At 38.3% G+C, this 20,229-nt stretch overlaps 1 protein-coding gene across 12 annotated transcripts in view; it reads right to left on the reverse strand.

Moving 5' to 3' along the window:
- The window catches only part of SIPA1L2 (signal induced proliferation associated 1 like 2), a 233,408-nt gene that overhangs the window by 64,818 nt on the left and 148,361 nt on the right, over positions 1–20,229 (reverse strand). For all 12 annotated transcript variants that reach the window (XM_063707850.1, XM_055372969.2, XM_055372999.2 and 9 more), the window contains 3 exons: positions 17,493–17,596; positions 9,237–9,394; positions 2,678–3,254 (listed from right to left, as the gene is read on the reverse strand). In XM_063707850.1, the coding sequence (XP_063563920.1) occupies positions 2,678–3,254; positions 9,237–9,394; positions 17,493–17,596 (839 nt within the window). The remainder of the gene's footprint in view (positions 1–2,677; positions 3,255–9,236; positions 9,395–17,492; positions 17,597–20,229) is intronic.

Below are 20,229 nucleotides of genomic sequence, written 5' to 3' on the forward strand. Positions count from 1 at the left end.
CCACTAATGCAGCCCTCAAAAGCACTCACTGAGCATAGTTTACATCCAATGAAAGAAAAACATGGGCTCATTAAGTATCATCCGATGACTATGACCTCACCTATCTGTGGGAATTTCAAGTTGGGAGGTATCATACTCCTATCCCCAAAAGCCCAGAGGCAATGTATGAAGTTTCAGTTTAATGAACGCTCCATTTCTATGAAACATGCTCTGACTACATAGATACCTATTTAATAAGACCTATGACAGTAAGTGCAGCTGTGGGACTGGGGCTGGTTCATGTATCACCACTGTGTCTGATGTTTCCATGGTTACCACAAGTGCACCCAATGCCAATCAGCTTTTCCCAGACAGGCATGACAGTTCACGACTCAGCAAAATGCGGAAAGGGGACTGCTGGTTTTAGTTAGTGATGACGTTTTAGAATATTGACGTTTCTAAAGTCATGAACTGAAGTAACTAAAACTTGAAGAAGTAGTTCTGTAATACGCACAACACAAATAAATTTTGGTCACTTCTTTTTCAACTTTGTTCTAAGCAATCCTATCAAAAGACGACACATAACATGTACCCAGCCTTCTTTCAAATATCAATGCGATTATCAGGTGAAGTTTATCATCCATGTATCAGGCTGAAGAGTTATTGGCTGAGCCTTTCCAGAGTCCTCCAGCTCTGGCTCTTCTGCTCATTTCCTCCAATCACCTGCCACCTCCCCTACTTTGTCTTTTTGCTATTTCTTTATCCCCTCTGTTTATTGCTTCCTAACATCCCCAAAGTCTGAAGTAAGGTGTTCTCCATGTATTTGGACTTCTTCCACGGACCCAATTATCACACGAAAATTGTAGTCTCCAAGCCAGGACTGGCTATGTAATTTGTGGGGCCCCATGAAAAATCAAAATGCGAGGCTCCTTATGAAAAAATTAGTAAGAATTTCAAGATGGCAATGGCAGAGCATTCAACCAAGCACGAACTTTTCTGAGAGCGGGTCCCTGTGCAACTGCATGGGTTGCACATCCGTGAAGTGAGCCCTGCCTGGCCCTCTAGGAACAAACTCTCATTCTGCTCCTGTACTGTTACCTGCAAGACAGACCCCTTTAGTTCCACTTTCCACCACCTGAGAATGGATACTGAGTTAACCATCTGCCAAACGGGCAGGCATTCCCGACATCTCCACTAAGACTGCATTCTTCTCTTTCTTCCCATTTCTGTTACTACCACTCTGTATCAACCCTTATGATCTAATCCCTTCAACAGTCTTTGGTCTGGCTTGTTTCCAACAGCTCATGTTGCAAGTCATCCTAGACACAGAATATAATTCCTAAAATATATTTGTAATATTGTGCATCTTGGTCACACTGACAATACACTTTTCTAGGAAAATAGGATGGAGTCCATCGAATAGCAAATGTATAAAAGCCCATGTGTAAATATCCAGGGAAAGTACATTTTTGTGGTTGGTGAAGTGGTATTTGTGTTGTATTTTCAGAAGCACAGATTATAATGATTTGGTGGATATGCTAAAAAGAAGTATTTGCAATTAGCAAAAGCAGAATGCATCCAGAGACTCACCAGTATAATTCAAGTCAATTCTCTAGGTATATAAACTAATCATTTACTTAATCACCCCAAACTCTTATCTAGGCTTGCTCAAGTATACCTGATAATACTGTTGAACACACTGAGGCCCTTTACTGTAAATAGAGTCCGCAAATAATGAAATTACTTTTCCAAGGCTAGCAGACACTGCCCTGATTTCACCTTCTCTTATACATGGTCTCTAATTACAAAAGGGAGGAAATATTTTTGGTGGGAGGAAAGGGGGCAAGAAATGGATATAATTTCTCCTTTTTTCATGATCCATAGTGAACTAAACCTTTCTAATTAAAAAAAAAAATTACATCCCTCTTGGGGGAAGATTTACACACAAGAAATTCTATTGTCAAAGCATGTTTTTTTCTTATATTATCAAAAATAAAAACTAGAAGTAGTTTGATTTATTCTTACTACTTTATTTTATATGCTCAAACTAAAATCTGATTCTTACTTTGTTAAAATTGGGAGCAGAAATATGACTGCTGACCACCATGGATAAAATATAAGGGTTTTGCACTAAAAATCACATACATGAAAATCTTTCTTAAGTCTAACTTTTCAAAAGCCTTTCTAAATTAATGCGTAATTCTGAAAAACTCCCTTAAGAAACTGTGGCTCTAACATTAATAATATATTTAATCTGGCACATTAAACAAAAATACCTGCTGTATAAACATGCAGGGGTGAAACTGCAGATAGGACTCGTCATTCATACAGTCAACAGCAATCCTGTTGTTAATTACCCACTGGGAAGGTATGTTATGTCAGCCTCCATAAACAGACATTCTACCCAGACACTTCTGTTTTTCCTTCAAATGCTACTAAAATACATCTCAATGTTCTCTTTTGCAGGTTGGCTTAACTTTTATTTTCCAATTGATTTATGATGGTTGCTTCTCCACCATTCATGTATTCAACAACTCCCCAAAACGACCCAGCATTTAAAATTAAGCTCTGTATCTATAAGAAATAGTAATGCATTCCCTAATTGATATAATCATGGTAGCAGTTCCCCAGTGAAAGTTATTTTGAATCTGGAATTGAAAACATAAGGATGGCGGGAAAATAGAAAACATGTACTTACTACTAATCGCTGAACAATTTCCCTGATGTCTTCAGCACAGTTGTCTACCGAGGACAGGAGGACACATTCTCCTCTTTCGTAAAACACTTTGATACTCACTAATCCAGATGTCCACCCAATAACATCCCTGCAGGAACAGTTGAATACAACATTCTTGGAATCCTTTTCAATCAACATGATGAACTCATTGGAAATCCCGAGAAGACATTCGATGTCAGCAGACTGGCCGAAGTCCCGAGCTATCACATGCCACATGACGGCTCCAGTGCTAAACAAGTGGGCGTCCTTCCTTGGCTTTACCTTCTCCTTTTTCTTTGCACCCAGCGTAATGAAGCTGAACTTCACAGAGGTATCCACGGTGGCGGTTGTGACAAAGTTCTCCGCCAGATCTTTCAAGTACTCTTGCCTCGTTCGAGTGGCCATTGCTCGAAACTTTTCTGATTTATGGGCTGCATTTTCTGCATTGATTACTTTGGCTAAAAGGAAGTCCCGGAACACGGCTGACTTTGGAAAAGTTACACCCTTGGGAATCGGTGGGCCAAATGGTGGCACATCTTTTGATCTGGAAACTCCAACACTGAGGAAGTAAAAACAGAAACAAAATGAGATGAGCTATGATACCATAATATGTATCTTTCCGAATTTGACATATATATATATATATATATATATATATACACACACACACACACATATACATACACACACACACACACATACACACACACACACACTTTCAACTTAACTGGTTTATTCTGCAGGTTCTTGTTCTCCTAATTTCTGGATACCCAGGGTTTGTTGTTATTGTTGTTTAAGCAAAATGTTTTAAACTTAGTAGACAGGAGGTGTAATGGGCTGAATTATGTCCCTCTCAAAATCCACATGTTGACAAGATAACCCATAGTTCCTGGGAATGTGACGCAATCTGGAGAAAGGACCCTTAAGGAGGTGGCTGAGTTAAGTGAAACCATTCGGGTGGGCCCTAATCCAACTGACTGGTGTCCTTATAAGAGGAGAAAATTTGGGCTTACAAAGAGACACCAGGGATGTATGCACACAGAAAGAAGACCATGTGAAGACACAAGGATAAGACGGCCATCCATAAGCCAAGGGGAGAGGTCTCAGGAGAAACCAACCCTTGCTGACACCTTGATCTTAGACTTCCAGCCTCTAGAACTCTGAGAAAATAAAAGTCTGCTGTTTAAGCCACCTAGCCTGTGGCATTAGTACGGCAGTGCTACCAAACTAATACAGGGGGTAACACACATCCACAGCATGTGGAATAAGCAGGTTGGCACTCTATAACTCTGTGGGGCTGGTTATCACTGGGAAAAACAGTAACACTTATGACCAAAGTGGGTTTAGCCCAAGTTAGCTGCATGGGATTCAGTGACATGGGACAGAGTGATCATACTTACAAGAGCCAAAAGTTTTAAGTGTCACTTTTTTAAAGGAAATGCTCACTTTACTTGATCACATTTTGAAAATCTAAATGAAGGTTTTATGGGAGCAAAGTTTTAAGGGATCTCAGGGACTGAAGAGATCAAATGCATAGTGTTAATAATGAGCATTGTAATCTATTAAAACCAGTAACGCTCCCCTACATCAGAGAGTTGCTTTAGTTATCTCATATCCTTTTCCGCATAAGATAAATTATACAGCGGACTAATGAATTAACAAAGGAAGGATTGGCCGGGTGCGGTGGCTCACGCCTGTAATCCCAGCACTTTGGGAGGTCGAGGCGGGTGGATCATGAGGTCAGGAGATTGAGACCATCCTGGCTAACACGGTGAAACGCTGTCTCTATTAAAAAATACAAAAAAATTAGCCGGGCGTAGTGGCAGGCGCCTGTAGTCCCAGTTACTCAGGAGGCTGAGGCAGGAGAATGGCGTGAACCTCGGAGGCGGAGCTTGCAGTGAGCCGAGATCTTACCACTGCACTCCAGCCTGGGTGACAAAGCAAGACTCTGTCTCAAAAAAACAAAAACAAAAACAAAAACAAAAACAAAAAAACAAAGGAGAGATTAAGAAGAGTAAGGGAATGAATGGATCCTGTATCACTGGCAGCATTGAGAGCACCCCAATTACTGAGTAGCTACCACAGACCAAGAATGTGTATGAATCCCACATCTGCCCAGGCTGATGTTGGAGTAAAGAAAGGAAGCAATCTTTGTTTTGTTTTCATCATTGTGGAAAATTCTAAAAAAGGTAAATTAAGGAATAAAAACATTCCATCCAAATTTGTTCTGTCAGATGCAAACTCCTCTTCTGAAATGTGGTTGGTTAGACGTTAGAAAAATCGCAGGCTAACTTGTGCTTTAATCTGCAACCTCTTCAGCAGAGTTAATCACCTGTAGCGGCAAGACAGACAGGTGGCTAGATGGGTCCTTCACTGATATGAAAGGGAAGGAATGACTGCTTTGCTTTGGGACAGATACACCGAACTCATCAATAGCACCTAGTGGTGCTTTATGGTAGTATATATACTGTACCAGAGGGTATGTGTGTGTGGGAACTTGACTCACGGGCTTAAATGAAGGAAAGGTCCTTAGAAACATCACAGAGGTTGACGCTGCCAGGGATCTACATCAGGTGTGGCCCATTTTCCCCTCACCACCATCCTCAGGATGGCCATTCTAGACTGGGAATTAATTTGTCCCCCACAATCCCCCATGTTAACTCTGGGAGAGTGGTCTTAAAGCTACCTGTTTGGACTTGTGATTAGTCTAACCACATCCTGTGGCTTCTCTTCTCTACACTGTCAATGAGCTCAAAGGGTCTCTCTGTGCACTGCAACCTGCCCTGCAAATATTGGGTACGATAAACCAATGTATCACCGCTCCTAAATTTGGTTCTCTCTTTCAACAATGATTACAGATTTCTAGCAGTATTTTACCCATGGAATGCTGAGGCGGCCAAATGTCATCTGGCACTCCAGTGCATTACTTCTTTGCATTAACTCTGTAGATCTCATGCTACCCTCTGAGTGCAGCTTGCATGCACTTAAGCTACAATGTCAGGGGAAATTTCTTGTTATCTAAATATGCTCCACTGTGGTGTCACATAGTAAATAAGAGAGACATGGTGACTCCATTATATATTAGAGAAATTCTTTGTGTATCCAATTATAGACCCTAATATCTAATTCCAGATTCTCTGTACAATGTATGCCATATTCTTGTTCAATAAACTGTATTCTTGCACATCTCAAAGTTGTGCAAGAAAACCAGCAGAATGTAAGCATGGCTATTCCATGATTGTTATGATATTCTGGGTATGGGAATCAATTAGAGACCCTTGGTTACAAAAGCTCGTAGGATCCTTAACATTTCAAGTAGAGTCGAGTTCAGAAGAAATATTCTTTTGCCAGATTCAGATAATTCCCACTGTGTGGAAACGAGAACTTACATCAGAGCTCCTTATTTCACCCAAATAACTCGATAGCATTTATTAATGATTTAGGGGCCTTAGATATTTAAGGCCCCTCCAGCAAAAGCAAACAGAAAGATAAGCATTCCTTAATATGCACATGAAAGGGTTTTAACAAGGCCTGCTGGCCAAAGGACAATAAAGAAAGGTGTGAGGAGCAAACTGGAGTCAGGTAACTCCCGGAGTCAGGGAATCCAGCTCTACCACCTCCTGAGTGACTGAGCTAACTACATTAATCCTTCAGTGCCTCCCTGCCCTCATCTGTAAAATGGATGGTAAAATAGTATCATACCCAAAAGCCCATTGTAAGGATGATAGAAAATAATGCATGTAAAGCTTTTATTACCCAAATTGTTGCTGTTACTGTCACTATTACTATCACAGTTGTTGTGTTAATAAATGATTTAGCCCTGTCACCTAATTTTTGTCAGAAGATGTTACATATTAGATTTTCTAAAAAATGGCAGTCATCATTTTCTATAGGTATCTCTCCACTTTTAATTCACTCTTAGCTACCAAGCCTTTTCTCATTCCGTTACTGAGCATTTTGCAAAGAGTTTATCTTGGAAAGTACATAAAAACATAAATCCCTGACAGCTTAACATTAGCTACAAATTAAAGAGTCTTTTATAAAGAAATAGGCAATTTGTTATGTCTGCTTTTTAAATATTTTCAGGCTGAAAGTGAGATGTTTCGTGGGGCTCTGGGGGTGTTGCCTCATTTCTCCTAGTTCCCGTGGACCCAGCATAACTGCTCGAGCATTCTGCTGCGCTCATGGGGGAGGCCTGACTCCCTCTGTAGGGTGGGAGTGTGGTCTTCTGCTCAGGCAGGTTCACCTGACAGGCTGCACGATTTTCATTAGAGAAGGTGATCTCAACCGCACAGCCCCTTCTGACAGCTGTAAGGCCTATGAATTGGCACTGGTACCATGGGTCGGCATCAGCGAGAATACGCTGCCACTCAACACCCGAAAAAAGCTCAGGAGAAAAGCAGCTTTCACGGGAGCTTGCCACTCTGGATTAGGACATAGCAAAATTTAAGAAAACTGTAGAGCTGGACTATACCACTTCCTTGGAAATTATTTTAATAGATTTATTTCTCCATTGGAATATTTAGAGGAGTATCACATGAAACAGACCAATAAGGTGTTTTTAGAAAATGTGGGCATGCCAACCTTATTTCATGAGATAGAGTAAGGACAGCTTCATAAAATGTTATGGAATTCATGTGACTACAGGATTACTCAAGATTATTATTGATTCTTCAAGAAATACTAGTGATGTTTTTAAGCAAGATCAACGAAGCTGATGAGGCACTTCCAAAAATGTTAGGCACTTGAACTGATGTTACATTTGAATCTCATTAGTAAAGGTTAATTTAGTAATAACAATGTGGTTTCTTAAAAACCAATGACTCCATCTCTGAATGATTGGCATATGGTATCTTTATCACAGAAAAAATAAGGCAATGTACTTTGTTATATGTAAGAGATCTCTGTGGTGTTTTCAAAAACATTAATTAAATACATTCAAAACATTTAATTAGATTCAAAAACATTTATTTCTTTTAGGTTTTCTGGTTTTAATTAAACAACTCAGTTTTTTAATTAAACAGAGTTGTTTAATTAAAACCAGAAAACCTAAAAGAAATAAATTGAACAGGTATTGCCTATCTTTACAATTTTCTGTGCTAATGAAATACCTCATGATATAAGCAAAAAGATAGCAAGTAATTTAAAATACTCCATTTGATCTAAAAATAGCCACCCATAAAATAACACCAAATACAATACAATAAAGCCTTATACTTCAGTTTTCCCAATCCAATTAGGAAGGTTCATTTTATTCTTCAGAATTACCATTCGCTGGATGAGCTCCCAGGAAAAAAAGGCCAACTCACCAGGTTTGTACCAATATTATCTATTTTAAGCCTATCATTTGTATAGAGTAGATACTATATTCTTTCAAATATCACTTTTAAAAAGTAGTTCTGAGCATTTAGGCCAGTGGTCTTAAACCCAGATGTGCGTAAGAATGACTATGGAGGCAAGTATAGAGATGACAGGTGTACTGCATTAGAACACAGCACAGTAGAGCCATAGACTAGGGCTATGTTTAATAAGGCGACTGGGAAGTAAAATTCAGGGTAAGAACTGATGGTTTTCAGACTTTGTTCTAAGATGGCTTGGGCATCTGTAGGGTGGGATGTAAAATGGCAACTTCTCAAATACAGACTAATTTCTCTTGTGCCTTTAGGAAGCAAGCTCTGTAGTCTTCACTTTCTTACAAGGAATAGTCGTGTCTCTGAACTAGGCCCAGTGGGCAGCTGAATTGGCAACTACTGTTTTAAGATGATAAATGAAAATAATCTTGGATGAATGTCAGGAACTCCAATAGGTGTTTTACATAATTTAAGCTATTTATTCATCATAACAACATACTGAAGTAGGTACTATCATTACCATTATCTTCAATTTTAAGATGAGGAATCAAATGTTAAGAAAAATAAAGTAAGCCACACAAAGCCCTATGATAAGTGGTAAAGTTGGTTTCAAACTCTGGTCAAAGACCCATTGTTTTACCAATACCCCACATGATATGATCATTTGGCTACAGTTATTCCCTAAGATTTCCTAAGACAGAGTCTGAGAGTAGTGGTTAAGTATAAAAGCAGGCCTTGTCAGAGCCAGTCTTGGGATTCCAAGGCACGCATGTGGCCTTTTGAAGTCATCCAACAAGTGTTAACTCCTTGTTTCAGCAGCCCTGCAAAGATCCAAGATCTTTGATGAAAAGAAATGTTTTACTGCCACAATACTTACTTCTCCTAGATAAGCACTTAACCAGCCACTTCATCCAACTCAGAGGAGGATACCAATTAAGCTATTGATTCTGGCTCAAGTTTTTAGGAGAAAAACAGAGGAAATGTGTAATCCACCATTTGAAAGTGCTAGGCATTTCACTTTTTCAAGGGGATAAAATGCGAAGAAGGCAATTATTTCTTACAGAAAGTGTCTGAGTAATTAGAAAATCACAAAGTTGGAAATAATAATTGGCAAACAAAGACATTTTTGGGAAAAGACGCCCTGTTGAAATAAACCTGGGAGAATGATAGATCAGGGATGACTGACTCACCTATAACACACATTTTCGGTACATGGATTATGCACTTTGACTATGACAAAGACATGCTGAAAGTGAGACCGGATGCTTTTTGGAGTAAAAGGAAGTGCCCCAGGCTCCTGGAAGACGATGGTGACGATGTCATTTCCTATGTGCCTTTTCCTCAGTAGCTGTGGTCAAGAAAGTGAAGAGTTACAAATAAGTTTTTCTTTAAAACAAAATATATATATAATTCACTCATCTTTCAATTTGAAGGAGTGATTTTTAAAAAGCACAGTCATTCTTTGGAAGTCAGTGCTCCTAAATTTGGCATAGAAAAAGCAAAATGGGCTTCATCCAAAAGACCCGTGGAAAGGAAAGCCTAAATATTTAAGTTTATCTCTTTTATTTTAAAATTCAATTTGTACTCTCTCTCCTTTTGGTCTTTATCCAGTTCCTCTTTTTAAACCCCTAAAATAATAGCATGTTAGAGCTCACAACGCTTTGAGAAATGTTGTAATTTAAGCTCTAGAAGACAAAGTCCAAGAGAGGGTACAGGTTTGCTGAGAAGTCCTACACTATCACACCGGCGGGCTTCAGCTTGTATCCTGTGCTCCCACAGTAAAGTAACGTGCATTTCTGCAACAAAAATACAGAACACTGTCATTCTGGTGAGCAATAATACAAACCAATTAACTGAACCCTGGCCGTTTAAAATGCAATTCAGAAACACAGAATTCAACTGGATTAATAACCAGAAGCCCAATCATTCGTAATTTTATAAATCACAAATCTGGCAGGAGGAATGACACTCAGAGCAGTAACACTTGACCAACGCCTTTACTTTTGATGTTCCTTCTGCCAAGAATGCCCCCTCCCTCCAGGTTTCTCCCAGACAATGCAGTTGTCTCTGTAGATCCCACCTCATCTGAAAGAAACTTCCTATTTCCCGGGCCTATTTCTATTACACTGGTTGTTGTACTGTCTCCTAATGGTTGGTTTACTTCTTCTGCATCAGGTCATAACCTTCATGAGGGCACAGAAGTGTCATACTGACTTTCAGTTTCCTAGTTTCTAACGGTGTGCCAGGCAAAGGAGGTACCCAATACACATTTGTTTAACAAATAAATAATCCAAATATACACTTACTGACACATCACATTATGCATTAAAATTGTGACCACTTCTTTCCTATGAACACATGCCAATAAATCCACATAAAGGCACTCGGTAAGCTTATGCAAGTGAAGGCATAGATTTGTGCTCTCAAAAGTTTGTGATCTTCAGTTTTAATACATACAACAATCCTTACACAACTTGGTGATGTCATTGCTGGAATGTGACAATCTCAGATAGTAAATCTCTTTTTACTAGCAATATGAAAGACCACAACCTTACCCTTAAATTTATTTGGCACCTACAGCGCATATTCCAAGTAAAGACCACTAAGTTCAACTTTTAAAGCCTTTTAAACTCAGATACAAAAAGGATTTCATTGTCAGGTCCCTGACTTGTGATTTAGCATGATAAAAGGCCTGGAAAAGTCGGAATGAAATGTTCATTCTTTCAGAGTTTTCTACAGGCCAGTTAAACTGCTGATTCATATGCTGAGAAATTCCTACTTAAATCCCCATGGTCAAAGTTATAAACACACAAAAATCATCTTACTGTATGAGTGAACTCTGGAAACATACATTAGTACATCATAATACAGACCCAATGAGCCACCTCATTTAAATATGTAGTTTTTAAAAAGTTTGCTAGATATTTAAAATGTGCCATTTCAAATGCATGTAAATAATCAGTGAAAACTATCTTTGGCAAGGACATTCTTTACTCTTTTCTCCAAAAATTGAAATACATGATTCATAGGCATTGTAATGAGACAAGGAAAAATCAGGAATAATTTTTAAAAATATGCCCATCATTGTGTTCAATGTATCTGTAGACTACAAAACACAGCAGTTCATACTTTACTTTATTCAGTGCCCTTGAAACACAGGAATTCTCAGACTGTCAAAAGATGGAGCTCACTTTGGCCAAGGCCAGGCAGTGAGTTCAGCGCCTCCTACTTCCTGAGTGATTGCCGGTGTGGCTTCATGTTGGCCAGCCCTCTCAATTAAACACAGGGTGCAGGGAGGGCCTTGTTAGTCAGTGCTTCATGGCCGTTGAGACTGCAACAGCAAATTGCACAGTTATTCCTATCCAATTTCTTTTCCTCCTGAAGGAACATGTTGGGTCTGATTCTATACCTCACCACAGGACTATTTAAAGCACAAGTTAAAGCATAAGTTAAAGTCTGGTTACCTTGACAACATGCCAAACCACTGTTGTCCCTTTCTAGACACATTCTTTTGCTTTGTAAAATGGGCCAAAAAATGTTTTCAAAAGTCTAGTTAATTTAACCATGGCCACAAAATGCACTTTGTAGAAAAAAATAAACGATTGGAGGCGGGAACAAGAAGATTCATTAGGAAGGGTAAAATCTAAAGCTCTTTGAAGGAGAATATAACAAGAAAAATGAACACTATCCATTAATAGGATGCTTGAATTTGCTTCAGAGACTAAAGAAAATATCTGGAAAATTAACAGAAATATTATTCATTTTTCTGTTTTAGGACTTTGTCAAACATGAAATAAGTAATTTCCTGAACTTCTTAAAGGCAAATGCTTTCTTTAGTATTTAGTTTATGCTTTTCTCTAACTGGTCAATGAAATTCTATACAATCAGAGTCTGTAAATGGGGAAAAAGGATGGCAAACCACAAACGAACGCAGGCTGGCAAACCTGACGGTACTATTTGTTTGAGGGAATTGTAGGAATGACATCCTCTGGGGCGAACTTCTTTCTAGGTATGTAAAGCTAATGACAATTTTCAGTGATGTCAAGAGAACCAACTTATTAGTATCTTCAACTGCAACAGTGAGTTAATAAATATTGTATTAGATAGATTTACATAGTCATTTCTACTAAATTTCTAACACTCGATTCCAGCTGTGAAACAGGAGTAAGCTCTTCTTACGACAAGGAAAGAGAAAATGTGAGTCTTCACCCAATTCCATGGCAAAAGCATATAGATGCTACAGAAATACCATATATGGCCGTAGGTTTAGCCTCAGTTCCTTAAACAAACCGGGATCTCACAAGACCAGTTTTAACTTAGTGCAAAAATACAGTAAGATAGAAGGAGTACGTTCTAATTATTCGACAGTACAGTAGGGAAACTGTCATTAGCAGCAATTTATTGTGTATTTCAAAACAGCTGCAAAAAATTTGAAATGTTCTCAACACAAAGATAAGTGTTTGTGGTGACAGATATGCCAATTACCCTGATGTGATCAATACACATTGTATGCAGGTATCAAAATACAGCGTGTAACCCCAAAATATGTACAACTATTATATATCAGTAAAAAAAAATTTTAATGAGAGGAAAAAACTCAAAAAGCAAACTGAGAAGAAAAAAACCAGGAAGTGAAAATAAGTATCAGACAGCACACTTGGGTGAAAAATGAAAGCTGAATTAGATAGTATCTGCTAGCCTCTATGTATATGGGTTCATTTGTTAAATTATTATTTTAAACCCAGTAAGACAGAAACAAACTGTTTTGCACCCAATGCTGGGGGAAAGCAGGCTGTACAACATGAAAGAGAACAGCCGGGATATGATTCAGAAGCTCATAAGAGTCAGAGAAGAGGAAGGTCATCTGCAGGTCTCCAGAGAAGGTCTTTAGAAAGAAGCAAATCCATATTCTCTAAACACACACAAGCTCTCAGTCCTGGTCCTTGAGTTTGAATCTAAATCCTGTTACTAAAAAGGGGGCTGACAAAGACTCCTCTGACATGACTGATCCCTTCCTACCTCTCTGACCTCATCACCTGCTCCTTACCATCTAGACAGCGTCTTGTCCCTCCTACAGAACAACTGGTTCCCACCCAAGGAACTTTGCAGTTCATAATCTCTTGCCTGGAAAGCTCCTCCCCTTCACCCAGAGGGTTGGCTTTTCCTCTTTTAGGGAGATGGCCCTAATTTTGCACTTATACATACACATGCATGTACATAAACACACACATCCCCTCATATAAACTATACTCAAGAGTTTGCACCAGTAGTTAGAATTATGCCTTGATTTTTAAGAGGCGTATAGAGTTTCCTACGGAAAAAGTTAATGTAGAAAAGCATTCTAAATAATAACTAAGGAAGGGCAACATATACACCTTACCACAGAAATACAAAAGAAAGAAAAGTCTCGCCCACCTCCTGCAAAAAGTGAATGTTAGTGAACTGCTCTTATTTCTGATGGGCAAGAACAGGATATTACATTTAATTAATGTTTGAAGGATTTGTCACTGATTTATCATTTCATATAATTATGATATTTGCCAATAACAAGAGCAAATGTACAAACGAATTAAGAAATGTTGAACACTTTGCAAAGGAAGAAACAAAATAATCTAAGAATACAGATCTTTAATGACTTCATAACAAAGTAAAGATAACAGGATTATGAAGATATAAATATCTCTTTCTTCTTTCTGTCACTAGGCAATACCAACCCTCACTCTAAGTAACAATCTTTGTGATATAGTATAAGTATATGCTCCTACTTAGGGTCTGGGAATAAAGCTACTCATGGAAAGCTAAGTAAGCATTTTATCCTTCCAAAACATTCTATAGTATTATATATAGGTGAACCCAAGTATAGGCAGGACCCAAGGGCTCATCACACTTAGTGAGGTAGGTTGTTCCAGTATTTACATGAGTCCTTAGCAACACCAACTAGGGACTTAAGGAAGTACACAAACTCTTTAAGGCAGGAGCTTACAATCAGTCTACCCACTATGGAGAAAAGGGCTCCAGGCTTAGCCCAAATATAACATCATTACCTCTTTGGTGTCAAGCCCATTACTAGAGTAAGACCAGTATCCTTTAATTAGCATCTCAGAAACCTAGGGGCTTGGTCTTACTCATTAGATACCTCCACGAGGCGTCAGGTACCCCTTCCCAACACAGCAGCTAAAATGTTACGCATACATCAAAAAAGAAATAGGTTACTGTGTGCCAGGCACTGAGGCACCTCTACTTTATATGCCTACTTTGAAGAAAGAATTTCGTTGCCAAAGTGAAGTTTAAAGCTAATTTGTGAAGCTCTTCCCACTGATGACATCCCAGGATGGCTTAACCATGACTTGTCTCCAGGGCAAGCAGAAGGAAAGCACACAGGGGAAGACAGCCCTGGGAAAAGTGGATGGACTGTCAGACAGATGCAGAGAGACTTGCAGGACTTAACTTTTGAAGAGAGAAAATAACTCCAAGAGCAGGGTTTCTTATCATTCTTTTGGTCTGGTGAGTTTTTCTACGCAAGAGTCAGAGACCATTCCAAAGATTAAAGCTCTTTTGCAACTGTGGTAAACTCTCTGAAGACTTTTAATACATCTTGGAATCGGCATCCAGCTTGATTTATTACAAGAAGGAACACAAGAAATTAGATCTGATGTGGACGAGTCTGGACCAGTTAAATGGTCACCAACTGTAGTGTAAGAAGCCAAGGTTACAGGCACAATTCATGTAGGGGCCAGTTAACTTTGCTAAGTCCTGTGGCTTCAAATTGCACTCATGAACCCAGCTGGTCATTTCAGACATTTCTGCCTTTGGTATTAACATAATTTGTGGGCATGGATGGCGAGGGTAAGAGAAATGGAGTCAATACAACTCATTAACAAATTTGGAAAACACATGTCCCCACATTGCAAGTGGCATTATTTATCCACAAACAGAACATTCTGATGACAACCTGTGATTGCAAAATATTTTATTAAATGTCAAAAAATAATTTTCTGAAATAATTGATAAATTTAGTCTCACTTTCTTAACCATTCAGAGTCTTAGTTTTTCATAATAGATCTTTAGGACTGGAGACAGGAAAATAAAATGCAAATTAGGTCATCCAAAATATGACTGGCTCTATATCTAATGAATTATAAAATAGTAACAACTAAAACTTAGTTCCATGCCTGGAACTATCTTAAGTGCTTTACATGCATTAATTTGCCTAATTCTCTATCTCCTAAGAAAGGTTCACTGATTCATTCATTATTCATTCAACAAATGTTTGTTGACTTCTTACCATGTTCTGGATACTGTTCTGGGCACACAGGGACACTTCAGGAAACAAAACAGATACAAATCCCAGCTTTCTCGAGTTTGGAATGTATAGCCTCAACTTACAGGGACTTTTCTTTTACTTTCCAGTTGGGGAAGTTTAACACACACACATCCTCCTCTATCCCCCAGTTGCATCTACATTTTCACTGCTTTGCTGTCCTGATTTTTGCGCATACAATTTTTTCAAGGCTAGTTTCAGTGAAATGAAGTCAGGTACACAAAACTCGAATGCTTACAGATTTTGATTACGCTTCAATGAAAGGGGGTGGGAAAGCCAGTTTTGAGTTGTGGTAAAAGCAAAGACTTCAAATCTCTGGAGGTTGCCACATGTGAAATGCCAGGGCCAATTCAGCCTGAAGTCCAATGACTCAAGTAATTAGGGAACTGGAAAGGCTTTGTGGTTTGAATACTCGACGACGGGGGTCAAAAGTCACTGGCTCTATTTCTGCTAACGTACTGACAGATTTTCTTGGCTTGAGTAACCCCTATCAGTTTTCTGAGCAACAACTCCCACAGAGTTTAATTACTGAATGATTCACAAGTATTTGCTGGACAACTGTCCTGGTCTAAATTAAGCCTCTTAAGGTCCAGTGAATCTGCTCGGCATTATTGCAAATAAATTTTTGAGAGGTAAAATCCCTTAGGTTAAAATATACACAAATACATACATGTGATCTAGTGATTTTAAGTCTATGCTTAAAAATACACAGATGTGTAATACAGAGATAGATTTTTTGAAGGTGGTAGGAAGAACTATGATTATTAGAAAACACCAGAAAATTCAGAAAGGACAAGGGATTGAGATAAGTATGAGATGGAAAATGGCAAGAAAATCCAGCTAGCAATTACCATGAGAAGAGACTGGGGGTCAGAGGCCTGCTTTCTCATCCTAGCTGGAGGATCTGAGGCTAAGGGGCTTCTTCCAACTAGTGATGGGAGAAGGGGAGGTAGTTGGCTGGTTTCCTCTTTGGGAAAAAATGCAGAATTAGACTAAATTTATATACTTTTATGAGTGTTTTTTAAAAAGGAAAAATTCTCTGTGACAATTAAATTTCACTCATTTGACAAATACCTATTGAGCAATTCCTATGTAGTCCTTGGTGCTTTAATATATTTAGAGCAAAGGAGTATCAGTTAAGTGACATTCAGAGAACTGTCTCCTAAATGTGAAAACAAACTTTAACTCTGGATTTAACCTAAATACAATCAAATCCCTAAAATTAAATTATGTCAATGAATCAGTTATAAGATCCTAGTAATTCACAAACCTTTCTGTAAACAAATGTTCAGAAACTCAAGCAGTCAATATTCTTCAAAAAATCTTCAGCTTAACATGGGCAGAGCCCAGAAGATTCTAAACAAGATGTGAAATGGAGCCTTAGCTATCCCATAGATCCTCTATCCCAAACGTAGGTCCTTTCCTATCTCAAGTGATCCTCCAAGTCTTCTCAAGCGCTCACAGTAGACAAAGCATTTCAACTATTTCTAGTGTAAGATAAAAATGGCCATAATTTCTAGTAATCTTTGCAAAAAAAACTTGCTTGACTCAAAGTTATACCAAAAAGTAAATTATTTTACAACGATTTATGCATCATTCAAGTTTTCAAAGGTTCTTAATTCTTACTGAGTGGCTGTAGTCAAAGCATGATGCACTCTGACTTTTTTCTCTTTAAAAAGGTCAAGAAATTTTGGCCAGTAAATCCATTTAAAACAACAAAAATGAAATGGAGAGGAACAGCTGAAAATAGCACCAGTAACAACTGCAAACAGTATTCTCTATAAATAAGCTATTTACCCACACACAAAAACCGAAGTCGGGTCAACACGGTTTGGCCTTTTCGTAATTAACATAGTTGAGACAAGTTTCTCTTAAGAAAAGATTTTGCTTAGCAAGCAATAGATCTGAGTGCAGAAGAGTTTCTAAGTTTCATACGAAAAAAGTGCAACAATACGCCCTTTAAAGCCCAAATACTTCCAAATGATCGAAGAGTCAAAGATGATTAATGCTATTCAAGAAAAACCCTCACTGATTCTTTGCAAGTTCTACATGCATCAACATCATCAGTGGGCCCACCTCAGATTTCATACTCAGCGTAAAAAGCTCCAGGCTGGGGAGGACATACCTGTTGTCTGTTGTTGGGCATGTAGGGAAGCAGGGTTGACACGTGGAACATGAGTTCGTAGTCTTTGTATGTGGTATAGAGAGAGTGCGTGCCCGTGGAATCAGCTGAAAACAAAGATGAATTACAGAAGCAAGGTAAGCCGCTACAAAATTAGTGCTTCAATATTTAAAAGGTTATTGTTGCAAAAACAAAAAACAAAAAACACCAAGCTCTACCCAACCAGTATCTGGACGCTGCCCATCCAGCTTTCATCAAGCACTGTTTCTACCACTCCCGCTCCAGGACTGTGGACTGAGAGGCTCCTTTCCTTCCCCACCACTTTCTACTGCACCTTTAGTTTCCCTGCTTTTCTTCTCTGTTCTTGCCCTCACAGTGTGGATTTAGGTGATCCACTGAAAGCGAAGTGCTTTTGCCACCAAGTGCACAGGTGAGCAGTGGAGAAGAGAAGCTGGTCCAGGTCTGGGTGCAGTTATCTGAAGGGCGTGACAAACTGGCAGATGGCCTGGCCGCATCTGTGTGTGTGTGTGCGTGTGTGTGTCTGTGTGTGTGTGTGTGTGTGTTCACAGTTAATTCTTAGTTATTCTTGGCACTTGATCTTCCAGAACCCAGAAAAATGAAATAAGATTGATTGAATATGGAAATGAGAACAAAAAATGTTATTTTGAATATGTCTTTCCCTGAATGTAATTAATTTTTTTCTTTCAACAGGAAGTACAGTGATACATCACATGAATGAAGAATATGGAGAATGAATGTGATCACTTACAGTATATTATCCAGTGACATATATGTTAAAAAACTATGACATTTGAACCCCTATTAATCATAAAACTATTCATCTTTTGAAAAGGAGAATGATTCTTTGTAAATTCAAACTCCATCTGTATTATCAATAAGAGTATCTCAGATTGAGTTTCACACATTGAAACTAACCTGCTGACTATAAAATACTTAAGTAATTTTGGAGTAAAGTTCTGAATGACTTTTTGCACATGGATAATGAACACAAAAAGATATACAAAAAGGAAAATGTAAATGGAATTCAATTTCTTTGTCAATTCTTGATCTATACAGTCTTATTTCTCTACTTTTTAAGCAACAAGAAACAGTGTTGTTAACATCATTTATTCCATTGTGTTTGTTGGGGAAACCTCTAAGTAGTCATTTTAAGTTAATCTTTTTTTAATCTAAAAATCTAAATTTTTACTTTAAAAACACGAAAACATTCAACCTTCATGGACTTATTATTTTCTTTCTGAACCCTGTAGTATGTCTTTCTTTTTAATATTCATATTCAATTCAGAAACAGACCTGAAAACTCTCTAGAAAAAATATCCTATAGAGTTCTTAGATGCTCTGAAAGACATTCATAAAAGGCATTTTCATGAATAAGGCGAATACTTAGTGTTTACATATAGTTACCAATAAATTAATTTACAGATGGAGAGAATATTCATCCAAAAAGTTATATATAAATCAGCCCCGCCAAAAAAAAAATTCCTTTTAACTATTTATTAAACACATATATGTTATTTTCAAAGGACTTCTTAGAAAGTAACATTCCATTTTAATTCTCTTGGCTCGGAACCTTGACCGTGAACGTGGCTCTGGATGTGAGCAAGCACAGTTTACAGTCTCAGGGCAGGACGGATGCTCCTTCAATGAATAATGGACTCACTGATGACAAAACCAAAGGCTGGATGATGAGAAGGCCTGGTATGTTCAATGACACCCATCACAACACTGCTGTCAGGGTGGTTCAAATTCGGAAAGAGAAATGCTGACTGATATTAGGTTTCAGATTTAGGAAATTGCAAGGAAGAAAGAAAGATGTATTGCGGGGGGGAAAAGTACTTCTTAAAATGTGATAATAATATGTCTTTCTCAAGCCATACTAAAAGAGGAATTTCTAAAATTAAATATTCTGAAAGTTTTTATGTCAAACATCAGCAAGGTAATGGAGAATGTAGACTAACAAGGCTTGTTGTTCTGGGATTTGCTATAAATATTTCTATTCAAAAAGGGATACAGGCTATCAATTTTATCATTCTCTGCACCTAGCTCAATAAAGGCTTTTCATGGCTGGGATTCTGTACTCTGCTCTAGTTAACAGAGCACCTTAGTGGCTCAAATCCCCTATGTTCCTATCCCATTTCATTTTGTGTTCAAGAGAGAAAACCCATTTCAGAGCTGAAGGGGAAATCCCAGATATTCTAGCCCAACATCCTGAACTTTCCTTGTGAGGAATCTGAGGCCCAGATTTGACCTAAGTCTTCTCAACCAGAACTAAAGTCCCCCAAATTCTAGAAGGAAGTTTTTTGTCTGTTCCTCGAAAGACATAATTTTTATCTGACCATTCTCCCATACCTAATTCTTACATATCTCCTCTCTACGAAAAGAATGTCAGACTTCCTTGCATCTCACAGAATGCCTTTCTCATAAAAATAACTTACAGATTTATTATTAAAGTCAACATATCAAACTCTAGTTGTTACGTTCTCATCTCCTTGAGCTAAGGTGCTTAATACTACATCTGCAATGTATCAAGGATAAGGCCTCTGTCATCAAAATGCAAAGCCAATGTGAATTCTATATGTAGGAAAATACTTGGATTATCTACGTTGTAGTTTTACAGATGACACGGATCAGAAATTCTTTAAACGTTTTCTCAGTCCAATTCACTGAAGAGAGACAACACACAATCACAGTAATAAGAGTTCACATCAGCAGTGGTTTT

The sequence above is a fragment of the Gorilla gorilla genome, chromosome 1 (genome assembly GCF_029281585.2).
Source record: "Gorilla gorilla gorilla isolate KB3781 chromosome 1, NHGRI_mGorGor1-v2.1_pri, whole genome shotgun sequence".
Classification (NCBI taxonomy): domain Eukaryota; kingdom Metazoa; phylum Chordata; class Mammalia; order Primates; family Hominidae; genus Gorilla; species Gorilla gorilla.